The sequence below is a fragment of the Microtus oregoni genome, unplaced genomic scaffold, assembly GCF_018167655.1.
Source record: "Microtus oregoni isolate MIOR12 unplaced genomic scaffold, Mior012 000067F_001, whole genome shotgun sequence".
NCBI lineage: Eukaryota > Metazoa > Chordata > Mammalia > Rodentia > Cricetidae > Microtus > Microtus oregoni.
The window spans coordinates 33,198-56,396 of NW_024543954.1; the positions used below are offsets into that span (position 1 = coordinate 33,198).

Below are 23,199 nucleotides of genomic sequence, written 5' to 3' on the forward strand. Positions count from 1 at the left end.
ATTTACCTTATCTTTTAAGACACAGTCTCTCAGTGAACATGAAACTCACTGATTTTGTCAGGCGGACTGGCCAGAGAGCTTTGCGGATGGATCCAGCACTCTGTCCTCCACGCCAGACGTGCCGGCTCTAGGGTTTAAGAGTATTGCTGTGCCTGGATTTTCCGTGGGCGCTGGTGATCTGAACTCAGGTTCTCAGGTTTGCATGGGAAAACCTAACCCACTGAGCCATGATCCTTGCCCATCATTAATTTTATGGTCAGTAACATTAGTGTTAGAAATGAATGACATCTGTGGTGCCATTTCATCCCACGTACACATGTGCATGGATGGTGTGCAGCCTCGCCATACTGCTACCTTCTCCCTGCTCTCAGATGCTACAACTCACAAATTTTTCTCTCTTCTCAAGTGCTGGTGTTACAGAAACTCACCGTTAGCCTGAGATGTGGTATGTGTGTGTAACTGTGAGTGTGTGTATGTGTCCATGTATGTATGTGCAAATGTGTTCGTTCAGGTTCCCGTGGAGGGTGTCTGACTCCCCAGAGGGGGAGTTATCAGTCAGTCTTGGGACACCTGACAGGGTTCCTGGGATTTGAACTCCGGTCTTCTGGAAGAGCAACAAGTGCTCTTAAACACCGAGCTGTCTCTACAGCACCCTGTGCCGAGGTTTTCAATGGTTCTGGGGATCTGAACTCAGGTCTTCATGCTAATTCAGCAAGCATTTTACCTGCTGAGCCATCTCCCCAGTTCCATGTACATATTCGTTTCATAGGCTTTGAACTCAGAAATTTTATCCGTTCCTTGTCCACACTGATGATGCATACAGAACACATTCTGTGACAGTTCTCATTATTTCACTGTGTGGCATCTACACTTTGCAAATGTGGGTCTGCCTCCTGGGTCACATCTCAGCTCCAATCACAGTGTCCCAGTCTGTGGGGAGCAGGAAGATCCTTGTGCCCACAGATCTCCTGGGAAACCAGGAACGTTAAGCATGCAGTAATGTCTTCTCAACGGAAAAGATGTGAGACCTGTTCTTCCATCCAGAAGGCTGGGGATTGGAGGTGATTAATAGCCTAGTGATCTTCACTATCTGTTGGACCAGGCCATATCAGGCTCCTACAACCAGGACCAGAGATACCAAATAGCCCAGATGTGTTCAGATCTCCAGAACCTTTGAAAACCTCAGCACAAGGTGATGTAGAGACGGCTCGGTGTTTAAGAGCACTTGTTGCTCTTCCAGAAGACCCGAGTTCAAATCCCAGGAAACCTGTCAGGTGACTGATAACTCCCCCTCTGTGGGGTCTGACACCCTCCTTGGGAACCTGAACGAACATATTTGCACATACATACATATACACATACATACACATGCACAGATACGTACACATACCACATCTAAGGCCAACGGTGAGTGTCTATAACACCAGCACTGAAGAAGAGAGACAGGGTAGAATCCTGGCACTCAATGGCCTAACGCTCTAGACCAATCAATGAGCCCCACGGTCACAGCGTTACCCTGTGTCAAAATAAGTTAGGTGGGTGCCTGGAGTATGTATGGCTTCTACATGCAAAATCATATCTGCCAGCATATGCACATGCAGTTGTGAACACACGCACGCATGCGTGCACATGCATTCACGCACATGAGTTCTACACACATGTGTTGTGGGATTCCCCTCTGTATGCTATGAATAGGTTTTACTACCGTTGGTTAATAAAGAAGCTTCTTTGGTCAATGGCAGGGCAGTACAAAGTTAGGTGGGAAATTTAAAATGAATGCAGGGAGAAAGACGGCAGAGTCAGGCAGATGCCATGCACCTGCCAAAAAAGACAGACACCGGAAACTTACCGGTAAGCCACAGCCTCGTGGTGATACACAGATGAGTAGAAATGGGTTAATTTAGGATGTAAGACATAGCTAGGAATATGCCTGGGCCGTCGGCAAAACTGTGTTGTAATTAATAAAGTTTTTGTTGTGACTATTTGGGTCTGGTTGGCCAGGAAATGAACGTGAAGTCTCCACTTACACCTATGATCACATAAACATACGTACCACATACCAAAAGATCTGCACACTCTCTCACACACATATCCACACATGTGTGCTACACATATGAACACATATATATGAACCACATATCAAAAGATTTACACTTGCAAACATACACAGAGGTGGACACATGCATTCAAAAACAAGTGTGTCTACACATAGAACACATATATATGAAGCACATACCAAATGATTTACACACATCTGAAAACATGCAGAGATGCATACATGCACTCACACACAGGTGTGCCACACATATGAACATTTACACATGTACTGCATACTGAAAGTTTTATGCATAAACCTGCATACTCCATACACGTGTATTCACACACACATGTGCTACACATAGGAACACATTTACACATGTACTGCATACTAAAGGATTTATGCATAAACCTGCATACTCCATACACGTGTATTCACACACACATGTGCTACACATAGGAACACATTTACACATGTAGTGCATACTAAAAGATTTATGCATAAACCTGCATACTCCATTCACGTGTATTCACACACACATGTGCTACACATAGGAACACATTTACACATGTACTGCATACTAAAAGATTTATGCATAAACCTGCATACTCCATACACGTGTATTCACACACACATGTGCTACACACAGGAACACATTTACACATGTACCACATACCAAAATATTCTCTCTCTTTCCCTCTCTCCATTGCTCTCTGTCTCTTTCTGTTTCTCTGTCTCTCTCTCATACACGCAGGAGTACACACTCGAATAATACAAGATTCAATGATAGGGAAATGTATTTTTCATCTCCTACTGATAGAATATCTCAAGTAGGAGATATTCAGTGCTGGAAGCATTACTGAAGGTCCATACGATCACAGATATTTTGAACAAAGGGGGAAGTTCCCCTAGATGATTCACAGTTTAGGAAGTACCATGATTCTGGCCAGAGGGGAAGTTCTCTCATTGACTGTGGAGAAATGAATTCTGCTTGTAGAAAATGAGAGATGCCGAACACACACTTGTTTTTAATGCTTCTGCATCACAGGACACAATGAGACAAGTGGTCAGGACGAGGAGAGGCCCCATGCAGAAACATGAGTTAGCATGGGACCATTTTTGTTTAAAAGGGCATGAAACGTTGGGAAGGGAGTGCAATTACATGACTCATACCAGCAAGTCTGAAACAATTCCATATTTATTAAACCAAATGTTTCCAAGTAATGATTTCCCATGGAGTATGTATGTATGTATATATATATATGTATATATACATATGTGTATATATGTATGTATGTATACGCACACACACACATATATATGAAGGACACCACAGGATAAGAGTCTTAAGTGTACAGAAGACCTTGTCTATCACTGATGTTCACATACTACATGCACAATAAATTTGAATCACAAAACATTCTCAGTTACCGCTATCCATACAAAGGAGGAAATACATAAACCACGAGGAAGTGAGCTATAGGCATACTAAGGATCAACTCTTAATGTGACAGGCAGTTGACATCAGGTAGCAGACCACATTGCATTGAAAGACCTTATAAATTTTGTCGGGAAGTGACATTTTCACATACTCGTCACAATACTTACATCTTTTTTTCTTCAGGAGTTCTAATGAATTCTACCAATTTCACTACTTCTGGGGCACAGTCTTTTCAAGTCTACAGGACGCATTCCCTTTGCAGGGTTATCGTCATTCCCATAGGCTCCATGACTGAACAAATGTAACAGCAGTATACAGTGGCAAGAGTGTGCCTCCTTTAACTATTTCTCTGAAGATGACAAGGATGGACCACTCTTGTGCCTTCTAATTTGGTCAAGTGATACTGAGGTACAAGACCCCACTGTATCGACCCCAATGCACTGCTAACCATTAATTACGACGCTACCAAGAAAAACTTGCCATTACGACCCGTGGGCTGGAGGATGCTATAGACATCTCTGGACTGCTGTCACACAAATCCTTCGGTTTACTTGGGTTTTAGCAGAAAGGGGTATCTTTAGGAACAGGAGAACACAAGAAGATGTAGTCGCTGAAGCCGCAAACCACAAGCACCTTCTCCCAGAGAATTTCCATGAGAGAGTCGCTCCCCTCGTATCGACTTTCATTTCTTCAGAGTATTATGAGAATAACAGATCCAGGAGAGACAGTTGACCAGCAGCATTCTCTTGCTGGCGCTGTGAAGCACAAGGACATATTAAACGGACATATTAAAATAAACAGTGCTCGTCAAGCCTCAGTTTACCCTGAAAGGCTCAGTACTTACATTCAGCATCAGAAGTTTTGTTTCCAAGGTGGCTATTAGACGTCTCAGCTCTTCAATGGGGGAATCTCCCCGAGAATCCCTCAGTATTACAAGTTTCTAAAGTGAAAGAGACATGGGCAGAAATCAGCCCCGGTCATTTTGTTTACAAATGCGAACAGCAATATTTAAAAGGGAGTAGATGTGGTGAAAAGACATGGTTTCATTATTCCAAAACAAGCATACAGCATGTGCAACATGGAGATCCGTCACCCACCAAAGAGACACAGACGTTACCACTCCACAACCCACTGCTGAAAGTTCAACCTTGTGGCATTAGCGGGGGGCGGGGGGGGGGCGGAGGGTTCGGGGGAAGGGTGCTTTGCCTACCTAGCATGGATCCCTCTCCCCGCAAATCAAGAATGAATCCCAATGAAAACAGAGAGCATGAGGCATGAGCTCATTGACTGCCACTCATTTCTTTGGGAGCTGGAGTAGCTTGTCGTGTACCACTGAATACCATGAAATTAAAACTCATGGTTTCCACCCCCACAGTGCCTTCAGTAGTGTGTGAAATAGCACATGCCACATTTAAATGCTTGTGTGAAATGCTGTGGGGGGGGAGCTTATAAAATTTCGCAAGACCTCTTCCCTTGGGCACGCCACCCCTGTGACCTGGTGAACAGCCAGCCCAGCCACAGGGGCAAGCGAGTTGCTGGTTCAGTGAGCCATCCTGAATGATATGAAGGAGAGTGACTGAAGATACCCACGGCTGGCTTCTGACCTTCACACACACAGACCCAGAGGAACGTACACGTGCGTGTGCCTCAGTGCACACACACACCCAAGGGAAAATGCACTGTGAAGCAAGAACAGACGGTCTGAAAGGCATCAATGCCCTGTACAATACGAACAACTCTGGATGAAATCGCCAAGGCAGCAATTCCTGCTTCAAAGGACTCTACCCACCGTATGTGAACTCTAAAAGTAAAAACTCATTTTGTACTTAGGTTTACATGGAACCATGACACCATGAGGAAAATGCTGGAAGATGCTCTGGTACAATGGTCTTGCACTGTTTCAGTAAAACTCTGACTGGCCAGTAGCCAGGCAGGAAGTAGAGGCGGGGCCAAGAAAACAGAAGAATTCCAGGAAGAGGAAAGTGTCAAGTCTTCAGTTGTGACCCAGTCCAAAAGGAAACAAGATGAGAATGCCTCGCTGATAAAAGGTCCCAAGCCATGTGGCTAACACAGACAAGAATTGTGGGTTGAGATGAAAGATATGAGAGTTAATGAGAAGACTGAGCCAATAGGCCAACCAGTTTATAAATAAAATGTAGGCCTCTGTGTGCTTCTTTGGGACTGAATGACTGCGGGACCAGGCGGGACAGAAACCTCTGTCGACAGGAAGATGTTTACAGGTAACTTTCCGAAGGAATAAGCCAAAGCATGGAAGGAACGCCAGAGTATTCAATGTCCCTGTGTGTGGGTTGCTTTCAGAATGTACAACAGACCTCCAAGTACTGTTCACACAGATCTTTAAATTCTTCCATTCTCTTCTTCTGAATACCCAGAGACTGATGAATAAATTTTTGCTGCTCCTTGAAGATATTCTGAGACACAGACAGTAAAAGATGTAAGAACAATACAGGGAAACTCAGAAATATTACAAAAACGCGACTCTGTATCATATTTATGCAAAACATATACAAGGAAATCACTAGCAATTTTTCAAGCACGATGACCACTTCACACAAGTTATCTAATACTAAAATATTACCATAGTGATGAGAACTCATTCATTTAATGGAACGTTTTCCTACGTAACAGTATCTAAAACATTGCTGTTAGTTTCTGAAGACTTGAAAACCCATCCATTAGAGACTGTCATAGCTGGTGAACCCTCTGTGTTTACAGAAATTACCCTGAGATGGCCCCAGCGTCTCTCACTCCCTACATAGGAACCCACTCCCTTTTGTTCTTGCCAGTAAGAGTAGAGTCCACAGCTGGCCTGCTTAACAGGCAAGGATTCTGTAAGACTTACGTCGGATACTGTCCTGGACCAATATAAGAATGCACATCTAAGAGTCTTTTGAAACCAATTCCATGAGATGGGGACCTTAAGTATCTCTCCTCTCACACCTAGCAATCTGAGACACAGAGGTAAATTATTTTCCCCAGTGAGCGTGACTAGCAAGGGACTGAACCGTGACTGCGTTCCAACTGGTGGGAATGCAGAATGCAGGGGCCATACTCCTGCCCACTCGACTGGACTGGGGGGGGGGGTTGCCTCCATCTCCCTCCACATCCCAGCCTCGGCCTCCCCACTTTGGAAGTCAGAATCTCCAGGAGGACAGCTCCATCCTACACCAGGAAGGAAGATTCCCTCAAAGATGGCACTGTCCGGTGTCAGGCATTTATTTGTGCCCCAAAACTCATAAAAACCTCACTCAAATCTCCAGGTTAAAGGAGAGTCAGTCATCCCATGGCTATCACGGATTGAAGCCTTGCCTTCTTCACCTCTGGGAGTGGGCTGGTCTGAACTCCAAGCACTGAAGGCTAAGCCTCCACCTGCTCTGCCGCAGCCACAGGGACTGCTCTCACTCTGCCTCCCTCGTCACTGTGTCGGAAGGCTCTGGTGGGCCTCCTGCTCCTGGTGTCTGCACTTCTTGGGTGGATCAGAAAGGGCTCCCTCTTAAGATACAATCCCATACCTTCTCCTGCACTCTCCAGGCAGTGCCTGCTCACCTGCTCCCCCCCCCCCTTGATGGCTGCTAACCATCACTGACCTTGTCATCTCTCTGTGGGAAAAGGAACAAACCAGGGGGAAACGGTCAGTGGCCAGTCTCTTGTCAGCACATCCACCACCCTGCTTGCCTCCCTAAGTTCTTGTCTCGTCCCTTCCCTCCAGACTTGCTGCAGGAAGCCCTGCTACTTCTGATGCTGACACAATGGATTCCTTGAAAGCTAAGCTGCTTGACTGTTGCGGGAGGTCCTCCCACTCCTCCAGCCTATCACCGCTGAGGTACCAGCCCATTGGGGCGTGGTTTCTCTCCCTTTAAAAAAGCGGCCACTTCCCTCTCCTCTCTCTCTTCACTTCCTGCTCCGCCTGCAACTAGACTCCTTTCCTGGTTGCATAGAGGGCTGTTGCCTGGGACAGTGATCTGTAAGTTTTTTCCCCTTTAAATAAGTACCACCCTAATAATCATAACCCCGAATTGGTGTGGCATTGTTTGTGACTCACGCCTTCATTTTGGCGCCCTACGTTTGGTTTTAGAACCTCTCCTTTCCCCACTCGCAGCCGCGAGTTCGGCTTGGCGGCCCCAAGTTCGGCTTGGCGGCTGCTGGCTTGGTGGGCGCAAGTTCAGCTTGGCGGCCGCCGGCTTGGCGGGCTCTAGTTCGGCTTGGCGGGAGCCCTCCCCTTCCTCAGCCGCCAGCGGCCTTGGACTCCCCACGTGGATTTAAATTCCACAGGCCCGCGTAGTCTCTGGCCGCGTGGTTTGCTCTTTTCTGAGTCATTTTTAAATCTCCCTTGCAAGTACAGCTCTTAAGTGGCACGAACCAGAGCACGTGGTTGCTGAAAGCTGCAACCCCTCAGGGTGACTCTGTCACGTGGAGGCATAAGCGGCTTCCAGATTGCTCTTCTCAACCCCTGGATTCTGGGTTTCTGGTTCCGTCTCAGGAATTGATTTAATTACATTTACTTTGTTGAGAAACTTGCATTTTCCAGTTTTTAACATCTACTAAGGCACTGAAACAGGACCATGTTTTCACCGCGACTCTGCAACAGCGCCACCTGCTGGATAATAGGTAATATTGCAGTTTTTGTTTCTAACGCAAATTTTACTGCTTTGTTTTCACTAATACAATGGATTAGTAAATTTATATTTACTAATACAATGAATTACATCATACAAGGTTTATATGATTATGGGGATACCTTAATTTGCTTGTTACTAGCCTTCAGTTTTCTTTTCCATATTCTATCATTAAGGAAGAATATGGCACTCCTAAAAATGATAGAATCTTTACAAACTAATAATGAACAGAAGAATATGGCACTCCTAAGGATGATAGAATCTTTACGAACTAATAATGAACAACTAATTGACAGGATTAAAATTATTGAAAATCAGAGGTTATCTGAACAAGTGGATACTATGACAGACAAAATTGATTCCATATCCAAGGGTATTAGAAAGTTACCTGAAAGGGTTCAGGCTGTTGAATTTGACGTTCAGACTTTATCACAAAGTTTTGATAAGGTAACAGACAGAATGTACCTCCAAGATGGGAATCTACATGATATACAAGAAAAGTTTAAGGAGGACATGTTATCTTTGAAGGAAAAAATTAAAGCTTTGGAATCACAGGTGCAGAATGGGGACCAAAAAATTGATACCTCAGTGAAATCACTGGAAATATATACAGGTCAGGAGATTCAGGATTTAAGAGAGACAATGATAAAAAGATTTGAAAAGATTGGGGAAATTGTTGCAGCTGGTGAACAGAGTAAGGAGGCACAAGGACAGGATACAAGGCCTCCACCAGCTATTAGAACTGGCTTACCCAGGGTTCTAGCGACATACCCTATACTTAATTCTGAAAAAGCATCAACTTCTAAAGGCTCAAAGGGAGTCAGAGAAGCTAGATGGACGCCAATAGCAATGAATGATCTGAAAGAAATTAAGCAAGCTGTTGTTAATTTTGGCTTGCACAATGCATATGTAAAGGAAATGATAAGGACTTGGGCTTCTAATGCTAGAGCTACTCCCCATGATTTCCATCAGTTAGTGTCTGCAGTTTTAGATAATGGACCTTCCTTGATGTTTGGAATTTATTTCAGAGAAGAATCCAAACATATGGAACAGCAAGGAAGAGCAAAAGGTATTGAGGTTTCCCAAGATCAAATTCTTGGTGCAGGAGAATATGCTGATCCACAGGTCCAAGCTCTTTATGACGATGAAGTACTGTGTCTATGTCACCAAGCAGCTTTAAATGCTTGGAATAGGATACAAGATCCAGCAAAAAGGGTTGAATCATATACCAGAATTAGGCAGGGACAGAGAGAACCCTTTATTGACTTTTTGCAAAGATTAATTAAGGCTCTGGACATAGGGGTAACAGACCCAGAAGCTAGACGAATACTTCTTGAATCTCTAGCTTTTGAGAATGCAAACATAGAATGCAAAAAGATAATTGGGCCTTTAAAGTCTAGATCAGCACCTATGGATGAATGGATTCAGCATACGATGAATGTTGAGACGTTTAGCTATAATGATGAATCTTGGGTAGGAGAAGCGATTTCCAAAGCAATGAGGAGACATCAAACTGCCAGGTGTTTTAATTGTGGTAAATTAGGACATTTGCAAAGAAATTGCAGGCAAAGAATTTCTAGGAATAATATCTCTTCTGGGAATGACAAAAATAGGAGACCTCGGCCTTCAGGTATATGTAGGAGATGCGGTAAAGGCAGGCATTGGTCCAACGAATGTAGGTCAACAACAGACAGACGGGGCAATCCGATATCATCGGGAAACTCCTTGGGGGGCCTCTCGCAGGCCCCCAAGCCAACAGTGGCCCAGTCATTCCCAGTCACAGTGGAGAACGTGCCTCACCAAGAAAATTAAAAGCTCCAATTTCTGCTGTAAAAAGTAATACTGGTCTAAATGAAGAATTACGTGTGGAGGATGAGTCAAAAAACCCAATAGGACAGAGTAAACGTATATTTTGGCAGACTTCTATTAATGATCAAAGACCAAAGCTAAGAGTCTGTATAAATGGCACTTTTATTGAAGGCTTATTAGACACAGGTGCGGATGTAAGTATCATTACCCCAGAATCTTGGCATCCGAATTGGCCTCTTCAAGAGGTAGATGTTCAGTTCCTGGGAATTGGAACCCTATCTCGTGTAAAACAAAGCACGAGATGGGTTGAATGCATAGGGCCCGAAGGGCAAATAGGAAGACTAAGGCCATATATAGCCAATATTGGCATAAATTTATGGGGCCGTGACCTGCTACAGCAATGGAATACCCAGATTAACATTCCTGTATTTCCAGGAACTCATAATTCTGGGAAGGATATGATGAGGTATTATGGAAAAAGGTCACCAGCCATTCAGGCTGTACAAGAACATACAGCAAATACCAAACCTTTAGAGGTACCAACGGCCCTACCTTTAAAATGGCTAACTGAGAAGCCAATATGGACCAAACAATGGCCTCTAGCTGAAGATAAACTACAGGCATTGGAACAGCTGGTGCAAGAGCAACTAGATGCTCACCATATTGAAGAATCAACCAGCCCTTGGAATTCTCCTGTCTTTGTTGTAAAAAAGAAATCTGGTAAATGGAGAATGGTGACAGATCTAAGAGCTGTCAACAAAGTAATTCAACCTATGGGCCCACTACAATCTGGAATTCCTTTGCCTTCTCTGTTACCAAAAGGATGGCCTCTTATAGTTATTGATTTGAAAGATTGTTTTTTCACTATACCGTTACAAGAAAAGGATAGAGAAAAATTTGCCTTCACAGTGCCTACTTATAATAATTCTCAGCCTAATAGGAGATATCAGTGGACTGTCCTCCCACAGGGTATGCTCAATAGTCCTACACTGTGCCAATATTTTGTAAGTAAGCCATTGGAAATAATTCGTAAACAATTCCCCAAGTCCATCATTTATCATTACATGGATGACATCTTATTATCTGATTCAAATAAAGATATTTTAGAAAGGATGTTTGAAGAAGTAAAGAAAGTCTTGCCTAGGTGGGGATTACAAATTGCCCCTGAAAAGATTCAAAGAGGAAATTCTATTAATTACCTAGGTTACAGAATAGGGTTAGAGAAAATTAAAACGCAAAAGGCACAAATTAGGAGAGACCGGTTAAAGACTCTTAATGACTTCCAAAGATTGTTAGGAGACATTTCCAGTCTACGACCAGCTGTTGGGATAACACCTGATCTAATAGTTCATTTAAACAAAACCTTAGATGGTGATAAAGATTTGAATAGTCCAAGAGAACTGACAGCTGAAGCAGAAAAGGAACTGACAATGATTGAGGAAAAATTACAGGAGGCACATGTGGATAGGGTGAACCCAAATCTTAGCTGCATCCTAGTCATATTGCCTTCCAGAATTTCTCCTACAGGGATTCTAATGCAGAGGGAAGATATTATTTTAGAGTGGATATTTATACCTAATAAACCAAGTAAAAATTAAAAATTTATGTGGAAAAAGTCTCTGAATTAATTATAAAAGGTAAACTGAGACTTCGTCAACTAGCAGGTATAGACCCAGCAGAAATTATAGTGCCTTTTACTACTGAAGAAATAAAAAAGTTATGGGAAGACAATGAACCGTGGCAAAGAGCTTGTGCTAACTTTTTGGGAGAAATTAATAGCAACTATCCCAAAAGTGATAGACTTAATCTCATAAAAAGAACTTCTTGGATTCTTCCTAGAATTGTACGTGATGCTCCAATAACTGGAGCCCGTACGTTCTATACTGATGCAAATAAATCAGGGAAAGCAGGTTACAAGTCAGATGAATTGAGTAAGGTGGAACAAAGCCCTTATAATTCTGTCCAGAAGGCAGAATTATATGCCATTCTTATGGTGCTAAGGGATTTTAAAGAACCTCTTAATATAGTTACAGATTCACAATATGCAGAAAGAGTTATCTTGCATATTGAAACCGCTGAATTTATACCAGATGACACAGAGTTGACTTCATTGTTTATCCAGGTACAAGACATAATCAGGAACAGGCTTTGTCCGATGTACATAACACACATCCGGTCCCATACAGGTCTGCCTGGTCCTCTAGCCCAAGGCAATGCTGAGATTGATCAATTATTGATTGGAAGTGTGTTGCAGGCCTCGGAATTTCATAAGAAGCATCATGTCAATAGTAAAGGCCTAAAGAAAGAATTTTCCATTACTTGGCAACAAGCTAAGGACATTATAAAGAGATGCCCTACTTGTTCTTTCTATAATCAAACACCGTTGCCTGCAGGGAGTAACCCAAAGGGTACTAAGAGAAATGAAATCTGGCAGATGGATGTGTTCCACTTTATGGAATTTGGTAAATTAAAATATGTACACCACACCATAGACACGTATTCAGGTTTTCAATGGGCTACTGCCCTGAGCTCAGAAAAGGCTGATTCAGTAATCACACATTTATTGGAAGTTATGGCCATCATGGGTATACCTGCGCAAATAAAGACAGATAACGGTCCAGCATATGTATCTAAGAAAATGAAACGCTTTTTTGATTATTATAATATAAAACACATTACAGGTATACCAAATAATCCTACAGGTCAGGCAGTTATAGAAAGATCAAATCGTACTATAAAGGATATGCTGAACAAACAGAAAGGGACTGAAAATACCCCCAGAAATAGATTACATAATGCTTTATTAACCTTGAATTTTCTTAACGCTAATGAGAAAGGAACGACAGCAGCAGAAAGACATTGGATAATGGAAAAGTCTGCTGAACTAAATCAACCGATTTATTTCAAAGATGTGCTGACCTCTCAGTGGAAGCCAGGAGATGTGCTACGTTGGGGAAGGGGTTTTGCTCTTGTTTCCACAGGAGAAGAAAAATTGTGGATACCATCAAAATTAATAAAGTTTCGATTTGAAGAGGAGAAACCTCTTGGAAAGGAGAAATGACAACTCATCCACAATGATGATATTCATACAGGTGGTAAGAAAAACACAGAATGGGGGCAGGGTTCTGTTCTTATCTCCACAGGAAAACACTCATCTTTGAGAAATTCAAGGGACCCTGGATGTTTGGATACTGACAGATGGAAAAATACCTGCCCAATAGGAAATATCAAGACAACTGAATGGATTGTGTAAGTAATATTAAACCATATTTCTAAATTTATAAAGCTGGTTTTGAAGTTGGACTCTGGCTCAGTCCCTCTCCAATTCCAAGCCTGTTAGTAAGAGAAAAACCCAGAGTTTCTGGAGTTTCTGTCTCATGTCAAGAGCCATGATATGGGACAGAAAGAAATATGAGTTTAGAAAACATCTTTGCTTTTCTTCATATCTATCATACTTTTCATTGAATATATCTATCATGTCTTTCATTGAATATATATATATATGTCTATATATGTCTATATGATTAATGTTTAAGTTTTTCATAATGAACAATGAGTTTTTCCTGAAGTGACATTTGAAGTTTCCAGGAAGAAGATGGGGCCCCATAACAGCAACTCCACCTTGTTGATATGACGTCATGATACTGATAGCGCTACTACAAGACCTGCTTTTGGTACCAGCTGCACAAGACAGTTCCAACTTGGTTAGCTGAAATGGTGCACATCTTATACAACATTTTGGCCAGACCTGCACAAAATACTCAGAGACTATTGGCAATTTTAAAAGACATTGATCTTGAAATTTAACCATCATTTCACTTTCACAGGATCCCCCAGAAAGAACGTCGCCCCCATGACAGCTGGAAGTAATTCTAGAGGACGACGTCCCCTTTCCCAATAAAACTTGCCCTTGGGTTTAGGGACATCATTTAGGGGTCGATTATAATTAGTATACGATTGAGGGTTGGGGGAGGAATTTTATACGCTCAGGGATCATTTTGAAAGAAAAAAAAGAGGGATTTGATGGGATAATAGATTTGTAATTGTGAGTTACTGTTTTTAGACAAATACATTGCTATAGATTCTTGTATATTGATACAAAGTTAAATTATATTGACTATTGTACGCATGCATGTTTCTACCTCTGTTTAAAACATTTTTTTATGTATTGACATAAATTGTATTGATATATATATATATATTGTATATATTTACCATATTGCAGTGTACATTTCTACCTCTGATTAAGATACTTATATAATGATTGTGTATTGATATATATTTACCTACTGCAATGTATATTTGTACATTGTTTATATTTGGAGGTCATTGTCCTCATTTGTTTCACAGTCGTTTATTGTCTTAGTCTTTAAGTTAGATAGATATTGAGAATTATATAGACTAATAGTCATCTAAGTTTGTCATTTATAATAGACTAATCAGGTTCTTTAGATATATAGAGATTATACTCAGTATAGATAGATAATCTTCAACTTCTTCAAAGAGCTGTAGAAAATGGCCTTTAATCTAACTCAGAGTTTTGTGGTAGTGAGACACAATTGCTCCTGGCAACACCACTCTATTCCCGAGAGAATGTTGAGCACCAAAGACACTCCACCTGGAGCCTTTCTTTTTGGCAGAACTGGCGTTTGGGCAAAGAAATGCCCATACCTCAACAACTGACAAAGATACAGAGCATGCATCAATGGATAAAACAGGACTGTCATATCCTGCCAAGACAGGGTAAGACAGTTTTGAAAAGTTGCTTACCTTAGAAAATGGTATGTCAGTTATGTTAGGCCTTAGCCAAAGTTGGTTGCTTCAACGCTGCTAATGTGACTTTGGGTGATTGCCCAGGTAGCTAGTTGTCTCTGTAATTTGTTGCATGTTTTGGAAGTTGTTTTACTGAACTTCCTAATTACCCAGGTAACATTATTTCCCTTCTCAGATCTTCGATGGGGTTGAAGACTATATAAATGTAGTTACTTTCTCTCATGACTTGGCCAAGTTATTTATTACACACGACCTAAGCTAGTTAGAATAGGATATTTGTACTTATTGTATATAATTTCATAGTAGGTTTAGAACTCTCTTATTTAAACAAAAGGGGGAGGTGTTGCGGGAGGTCCTCCCACTCCTCCAGCCTATCACCGCTGAGGTACCAGCCCATTGGGGCGTGGTTTCTCTCCCTTTAAAAAAGCGGCCACTTCCCTCTCCTCTCTCTCTTCACTTCCTGCTCCGCCTGCAACTAGACTCCTGGTTGCATAGAGGGCTGTTGCCTGGGACAGTGATCTGTAAGTTTTTTCCCCTTTAAATAAATACCACCCTAATAATCATAACCCCGAATTGGTGTGGCATTGTTTGTGACTTACGCCTTCACTTGACACTCACAGCGAGTTTTTTTGCATGTTTCTTGACTTCAGCTGCATCCTCGGATAACTTTCTTTTCAAAGTCTTCATCTGAAGAGAATATTCTTGATAAAGTTTCTGCCTGTGAATGATATAGCAAGGAACAGTGCGATACTCCATCCCAATAGGAAGAAAGTACATTCGAAGCACGACTGACTTCCCCTCACTAACGCTATTGGTGGAGGATGGGGAAATGGCCTCTAAACTATGCAGACAGGGAAAAGGAAGCTGACTGGATTATTTCATTTTACATCACAGCATTTGCTCCTCCCTGCTGAGAGAGAAGTACCTTCCCACGCCTTTGTGCCAGAAAGCTCAGGAAGAACTATTGTTTTACTATCATTCCACAAATATTCGTCTGTCTGACAGACACAACTTGTGGTTAGTTCTCTCTTTCTGAAGAACAGGTCCAAGGAGCATGCACATCCGCTCCCATCAGAGAATTCTGCGGTGGCCTACCTGCTTGCTCTTCCTCACGCTGTGCCAGTGTGGATCTCGGTACAGTAGCACAGTGAACACTGCTCCTGATAGCTATAAGGCTTTGGAGGCATGGGATTTTCATTTCTATGGCACCGAACAGAGGCTCGACCGACTGTGGGATGAATGCTTTGAGGATTTCAAGCTCCAGGTGCCCAGCACGTTCACGTGATGCATACTGTTCCACTGACTCAACAGCAATGTGTCAAAACGGTCATCATAGCCGGGCGGTGGTGGCGCACACCTTTAATCCCAGCACTTGGGAGGCAGAGGCAGGTGGATCTCTGAGTTTGAGACCAGCCTGGTCTACAAGAGCTAGTTCCAGGACAGGCTCCAAAAAAAACCACAGAGAAACCCTGTCTCGAAAAAACCAAAAAAAACAAACAAACAAAAAAAAAAACAACAACAAAAATAAAAAACGGTCATCGTAATTCATGGCTAGGAAACGCAGCTGACTTCGGTGATGATGTGAGGCTATAACATGACTAAAGAAGTCTACCCTATACAGAAATGCCAAGCCGAACACGTTCTCCTACTGAGCTTCTGGCCCGTGGGGGTCACGGCTATTCCTCAACCTCTAGCTATCGTGCTTACTAACCAAATGTCAAAGCGTCCGGGATAACAGCACCAAGAAGCAACAACCGTACCTTTGCTCGCCCTGGACTTTTAGAATATCCTCAAATTTCAGCTCCAAGGTTTCAGAAGACTCCATGATGATCGCTGTGAATCTTTTGCTGTTGCCCTGAAGAAAGTTCTTATTGGGTTCTGTATCGAAACACATTCTTGAAACCATTACTGTAAAGTTCCGCCAGCTTTAGTTTTCTACTTAGAAAACCACTTGCTATTAATAGAGGGAAACAATCTGTCAATGGCAAGAATATCTGCCTCCTTTCTTTCAGTCAAGAATCTCAGTGGTTATGACCTTGAGGTGAGATTGGAGAGCTGGACTTCAGTGTCTATATATTACAGACAAAACACAGTGAAGGAAACTTAGCAAAACTGGCAAGAAAGGGTTTCAAATCGCTGTGCAATTTCCTCATGGGGCATCATTAAAAGGTAAAATTCAATCAATGTACATATTTATGCTCCAGTTCAAGGACACATTCTGAGGGACTGTTGGGCCGCTTTGTGCAAAACACAACAGTAGTCCGTTTACAAAGATCTCCAAAGCTCCGAGATTATTGCACAGTCAGATGAAAATACTGTAACTATTGTAGCCATTGGAGCTTTTAGGCAAATTTGACAGGGTAGACACCCTGAATATTCTAACGGGGGAACCACACTGATCGATAAGTCTGTGGTACTGGGGATGGAACCCAGAGCCTTAAGCATAGAAGGCGAGTGCTCTCCCACTCAGCTACCTCCCTATCCTGATTCCTGAAGTTTCCAGAATCGATTCTCTGTCAGAAACCTCTACAGAGCTCCTAGAACGTTCTCGGATTGCAATGTTTTTTTTAACTGTTTGTGTGACTGACTTCTGACAGAGACATTTAAAGCAGGACTCAGTCTGCGCATACAATGGTCCCAGTGCTGACTTCAGCTCCCCACTGCATGTACCATTCTTTACACACTAAACAGTGGTCAGGTATTTAAGGGAGGCTGGCCACCACCCCTACTCACACACACGCAACACACACGCACATACGCACAAACACACAGGGAGAGAGAGTGAGAGAGAGAGAGAGAGAGAGAGAGAGAGAGAGAGAGAGAGAGAGAGAGAGAGAGGAGACAGAGAGCTGGACTGAAATACAAACAAGTAAAGTAATATGTGGTATTTTGTTTGGATTGTTTTTCGAGACAGGATTTCTCTGTGTAGCTTTGGTGCCTGTCATGGAACTAGCTCTTGTAGACCAGGCTAGCCTCGAATTCACCGAGATCTGCCTCCCTCTGCCTCCCAAGTGCTGGAATTAAAGGCATGTGCCACCACCGGCTGGCTTCAAATGTGATATTAGAAACAGACATATCACTTGTGCGAATCAAAACCTTGAAGACAGATAATTACATCTAATTTTCAAAGATCCCACTGTTAGTAAATAACAGCATCCACACCACAGGTGCCATGTTCTCAATATTGGCAATTAACGTGAAGTAGAGAGTTGGTAATCTAATAAATACTATTTGACACTGTTTGAGAACAAGGCAGTAAACACACTCTCTTGTCTGCCAAGCGATACCTCCCTCGCCTTGCACTTCTTTGGTTGAAACAATTTTCTCAAATTCCTGATATCTCCTAGAATGTACCTTCAAATTCTTCAAATAAATTCTGTATTTTCTTCCTGCAAAGAAATTACCTTTTTACTTCGATGTACATAAAAGGTCATTCTTGTAGTGAGTGGAAGAAGTGGAGGGTGCCACACAGCCTACATACAATTCACATTTCAAGAACAGGCCACCTTATTCCTGTCAGACAGGCTCTATGACAGGATCCGTACTTTGTTGAAGGCATGAGATTTTCATTCCTTACCACATTGAACATCTGATCTACTGTAGGATGCTGCTTTGAGATCCTTCAGCTCAATGCACCCAAGTACATCCACGTGGTGCATGCGCCTTAGTTGCTGCATTTACTTACTTACTTACTATCTCCGTTTATTCTGTTAGTCTGGCAATCAGCAAGGACCCGGAATATCCCCCAGGTTCTGCCATGCCTCAGCCCTCACTTCTGGGCTTAAAAGCTGGGTGTGGCCACGCATGGCTTTATCTGTGGGTGCTGAGGGCCTGAACTCAGGCTCCTGTGTTTGCACCTTAAGCACTCTTCCACTGAGCCCTCTCTCCAGCCAGACTTTTCTAAATTTATTTCGTGAAAACATGAAAACGTATCACCTGGCCTCTTGCCCTTCTGTTCCAGAGGAAGTACCGTCCTCACCACTGACATCAATGACTTCTCTTCCTGGTGTTTTAAAACGAAAGAGAAAAACTATTTTGAAACAAAGTGTGCTGTTCTCATCATCCCCCACGGAAAGCAGTGTCATTATAGTGTTTCTAGATTCCATAGCCAGCATCTGTTCCTTACACTTTTTCAATAGTCATCCGTGAAATCATGAACACACACACATACATGTCACATATACATCACACACAGAGACACAGACATACAGATACACAGACACACACATACATATCACATATACATCACACACAGAGACACAGACACACAGAGACACAGAGATACACACAACACACACACCACTTTAGGCTTGACTCTCAGACCAGTTGGTCCAGGCACCTGTACAGGCCTTCCAGAGAGTCACTGTGACCCATGTGCTCCCGGAGAGGCATGTTGACTAGGCATGTGGCAGGTTTCCTGTGTGGCAGAAATTTCAGGTGGGGGAACCTAAAGGCCCCCAAGAAGCTTGAACAAGAGTTATTAGCATCTGAAACCTCCTGCTATTCCAATAAAAGTTCATGCACATAGTCCACTCAGTGCTCCACCCACCAAGAGATTTTAGGATGTCCCCCGGGGTGGACACAGCCCTACAGGGCCCTTCTGTTTTTGTTGTTGTTGTTTGATTTTTTTTTAACCTTGGGTGATGAAATCTGGGGTCTTGGTGTCATGCAATGTGATATGCATGAGCCTTGGATGTGTGCCAGCACTGTCAGGAACTTTCCCACCCACCAAGAGATTTTAGGATGTCCCCTGTGGTGGACACAGCCATATGGCAGCCCATCTTGTTTCTTCAAACCTGGAGTGATTGAATCGGGGTTCCGGGTGTCATCTGACATGAGAATCAGACCTGCCTCGGATGCGTTTCAGAACTCTCAGGGGCTTTCCCACCCACCAAAAGACTTTAGGACGTTACCCAGGTGGACAGAGCCCTACAAGGCCTATCTGGCTTGTTGTTGTTGTTGTTATTGTTTCTGGTTTTGTTTTTTACCTGGGGTGACTGCATCTGGGTTCTTGGTGTCATCCCACGTGGGATTCGGATCCAGCCTTGGACACGTGCCAGCACTCTCACGGGCTTTCTTCTCCCCGCTTGACATGGTTAGAATCTTCTTGGGCTAGACAGGACTCCGGCCACTACAGATACCAGGAGGAATTACAGGATGGCAATGGGAACAGGGACTTGGACTCCACAGGATGTGGCCAGATGCCCTGGCACTTGTACTGCAGCAAGGAGAAGGCAAGAGGATGTCACCACAGTTCAGTTCTGCACCATATCTCTATCTGAACGTGGAGCTCTCAGACCCACTACCTCTCAAGATTGGTCCTCTGCTGTGTTCCCGACCCTTGGGTAGGAAAATCCTGGGCACTGCCGGTGTAGGAGGGTCATCTGTCTATGTGTTACTTTCATTGGTTAATAAAGAAACTGCCTTGGCCTTTTGATAGGCCAGCCCTTAGGTGGGTGGAGTAGACAGAACAGAATGCTAGGAGAAAGAAAGCAGAGTCAGGCAGATGCCATGAAGCTCCGGCCCGAGATGGACGTAGGTTAGAATCTTCCCGGTAAGCCACCACCTCGTAGTGCTACACAGATTATTAGAAATGGGTTAATCAAGAAGTGAGAATGAGCCAATAAGTGGCTGGAACTAATGGGACAGGCTGTGTTTAAATGAATACGATTTGTGTGTTGTTATTTCGGGTGTAAAGCTAGCCATGCGGGAGCCGGGCGGGAGGAAAAGCAGGCCAGCTTGCCTCATCACTACACACTGCCTCCCGCCTGCCAAACAAGGCACCAAATGCCCGTGTCTGGTTGGGAATGCCAACGCATTGAGGGCCTACTCAGTCACCTGGGCCACATCTCCCAGCTCATAAGCTGTCCCACTCAGCCTGCCCAATCCCTGTAGCCCTCTTGACCCCTCCCCAACCTTGCACTCTGGGGCCTTGCTCAGTCCCATTTAGAAGCAAAGCTCCTGAGATCACCCCACAGGTTTCCCTCGGTCCTGCCTCTTTGAGATCCCACTGTCCTGGTGCATGAGCTAAGTAAGGTTCCTCTCGGATACCTATCACAACTGGGGAGACTCACAACAGAGTTACTCAATGGCAAATCATCCATGCAGGTATTCTCCCACCCTGGGAGCCTCCTTCTCCTCAGCGAGTGGCCGTGCCTATCTAGGCCCCACCTCCCAATGCACATCTCTCTGACGGGCTGCAAAGGCATACACGCCCAGGATTAAGTGTGAAAGACCCCCACCCAAAAGCTAAGCAGCAGTAACGCAATTTTTGCAAGGCTTGAACTTAAAATTCGTAAGTTAAACTAGGACAGGAAAGCTCAACCACAAGACAAGGGTGGAGGGCCAGGCAGGATATCTGATATCTGCGGTTGGCTACCTAGCCCCTGTTATGAGGAACCAACTTGAAAAGGGGGAAACTGAGTAAGGAACCCGCTAGAAAAGGGGAAACTGAGCAAGGGAAACCGTCTACACCCTAGATAGTTAGCCAATTTTTATCTGATTACTTGAGAATCCCCGCAATTGTCCTTGGGTTGAACCTGGCCTTATTTGAATTGTCCAATCAGAACATTGTAACTATGCATCTCGCTTCTGTAGCCATGCTTTCTGCTCCCCAAACCTATAAAAAGCCTACTTCTCCAGCCTAAAGGCGCGCTAGTCTCCCGAGAGACTAAGACGCCACAGGTACCTGTGTACTGAATAAAAGCCTCTTGCTGTTTGCATCCGGAGAGTGGTCTCGCTGTTCCTTGGGAGGGTCTCCCCAGTCTGAAAGACTGCCTACCACGGGGGTCTTTCAAGTGGCCTGAAATGGCACTTGTGAGATCTGGATGCAGAAGTTGCCCAGACGTTGGATGCAGAAGGGGCCCAGTCCTGCCCCACCCCCTGCAGACAGGCATTTCTGTCGAGGCAAGGCCCTTGGGTGCATGTCAGTGGGCCCCAGATGTCCCTTGAGGACTCCAGCTGGACACAAGGAGGAAAACATGGACAGTCACTACTTCCCCTTCTGTACCTCACTGCCACACCCAGCTCTCTTCAAACCTGCCACCCTCAGAACCCCTTCCTCTACTGCCTTCAGCGTCCTATTTCACTACCAGGCAAAAGTGGGTCTTTCAAACTTCACCTCACAGATAAACCTGCGCCCTTCCTCCTCAAGATCCCGCTCTCCTCCCCCAAAGGGCTGTGCATCCCTCCTGACCTGGGCTCGCGATCGAGTCTGCTATTTACCCTGTCCACTCACCTCGGTGACCACACTTGAGAATGCCCCTCTGAGAGGCTCCTTTCCCGCCCCTGTCAGACAGAGGCCCCACCTCTGGCACTCCTGAGGCTGCCTGCAGGCCCTCGCACAGGTGTGACGCTGTCCATCAGTCGCCCATTCCCGACTCGGGCCCTACAGTTGCCTATGTGCTTGATTAAAGTGCCCAGAGTTCCCTTTCAGACCGGTGAGCCTGTCGAACTCTTGCCAGTGGAAGCATCGCAGGAGGACCCAGTTGTCCTGTCAGGACCCACAGACCCCAGGAAGGAAAGGAACACAAAACAGCAGATGTGGAGAGTCCCTACCGCCTCTCTCAGGCCCCTGACTCTGCCCCACCCAGTGTTCTAGGGCTCAGCTGCCTTCATCACCTCTTTTCATTCTTGCCTCTGGCGCCTCTTGCAGCTTGAAGTGGAAGTGAGGCTCCCGAAGTCACCTCACAGGCCACCCTGACCCCTCTCGCTCTGTGGTCCCTCTGTCCTGCGTCAAGAGCTTTCGTCTTCCTGATCCCTCTAAACCACCCCAGGAGCACTGGCACGGTACCCCGAAACCCCCAAAACAAAGAAACAAAAAACCCCGCCACTCACCTACGTGCCTCGGCTCCGCTAGACAGCTTCCCTCCACTCAGAGGTTGGCCACGTTTAGTCTGGCCCCACCTCCCAATATAACACTCTCTGATTGGCTGGCCTGATACCCCTTGTCGCACGCGCAGGGGCGGGCCAACATGATGCGCATGCGCCAAGGGGTTCAGCACGCCTAGCTTGACCAGTCACGCCCTCCCCTTGAGGCATGGCCCACGGCCTCATTTCATTGGGCCGTGGTCACAGCCAGTTAAGCCCATCTTCCTGTGTATGTGTCTGTCTCTGATTGGATGCCACCGGAAGGGGCGTATATGTGCCATGGGGGCCAGTGGGTCCGATGGGCTGCTCTCGGGACATGAAACATAAGCACTTACAGGGAGAGGTCAGGCGAGACTCCAGGGCTGGGCTGATCTATCGGTCAGAGACAGGCGTTTACCCTGGGGCACAGCAGTTGAGCATGCCTGAGAGGTCCACTGTGCTTTTCTCTCCAAATGGCGCTCTGGTTGCTGATGGCCCGTGGCTGTATCTCAGAGGTCTCAGGTGTTCATCCTGTCCCCGAATAGTACACAGGGGCCAGCTGTTGGATACCGCACGTCCCTCCTCTAACACCCTGTCTGGCTAAGACCTCCCAGGCCCTCTATTTCTCGAACCTCGCCTCTGATGCTCCAGAG

General features: G+C 44.6%; 1 protein-coding gene across 1 annotated transcript; it reads right to left on the bottom strand.

The window, feature by feature from the left end:
* Positions 1-4,177: 4,177 nt before the first annotated feature.
* On the bottom strand, positions 4,178-19,792 carry LOC121440280 (X-linked lymphocyte-regulated protein 3C-like). Its single transcript, XM_041641059.1, has 6 exons — positions 19,687-19,792; positions 16,459-16,576; positions 15,317-15,416; positions 5,813-5,911; positions 4,324-4,419; positions 4,178-4,234 (listed from the first exon to the last, which is right to left on the bottom strand). Exons 1-6 carry the CDS (start codon positions 19,790-19,792, stop codon positions 4,178-4,180), a joined length of 576 nt encoding a protein of 191 aa, XP_041496993.1.
* Positions 19,793-23,199: the final 3,407 nt, after the last annotated feature.

Excerpts from the sequence above, each read along its gene's own strand:
- LOC121440280 (XM_041641059.1), bottom strand. The coding sequence starts at position 19,792 with ATGTCAAGCGGGGAGAAGAAAGCCCGTGAGAGTGCTGGCACGTGTCCA. Across the intron at positions 16,577-19,686 it reads CCCAGATGCAGTCACCCCAG|AACCCAATAAGAACTTTCTT; the intron begins GTAAAAAACAAA and ends GTTTCGATACAG. Across the intron at positions 5,912-15,316 it reads AACATGCAAAAAAACTCGCT|AATATCTTCAAGGAGCAGCA; the intron begins GTGAGTGTCAAG and ends TCTGTGTCTCAG.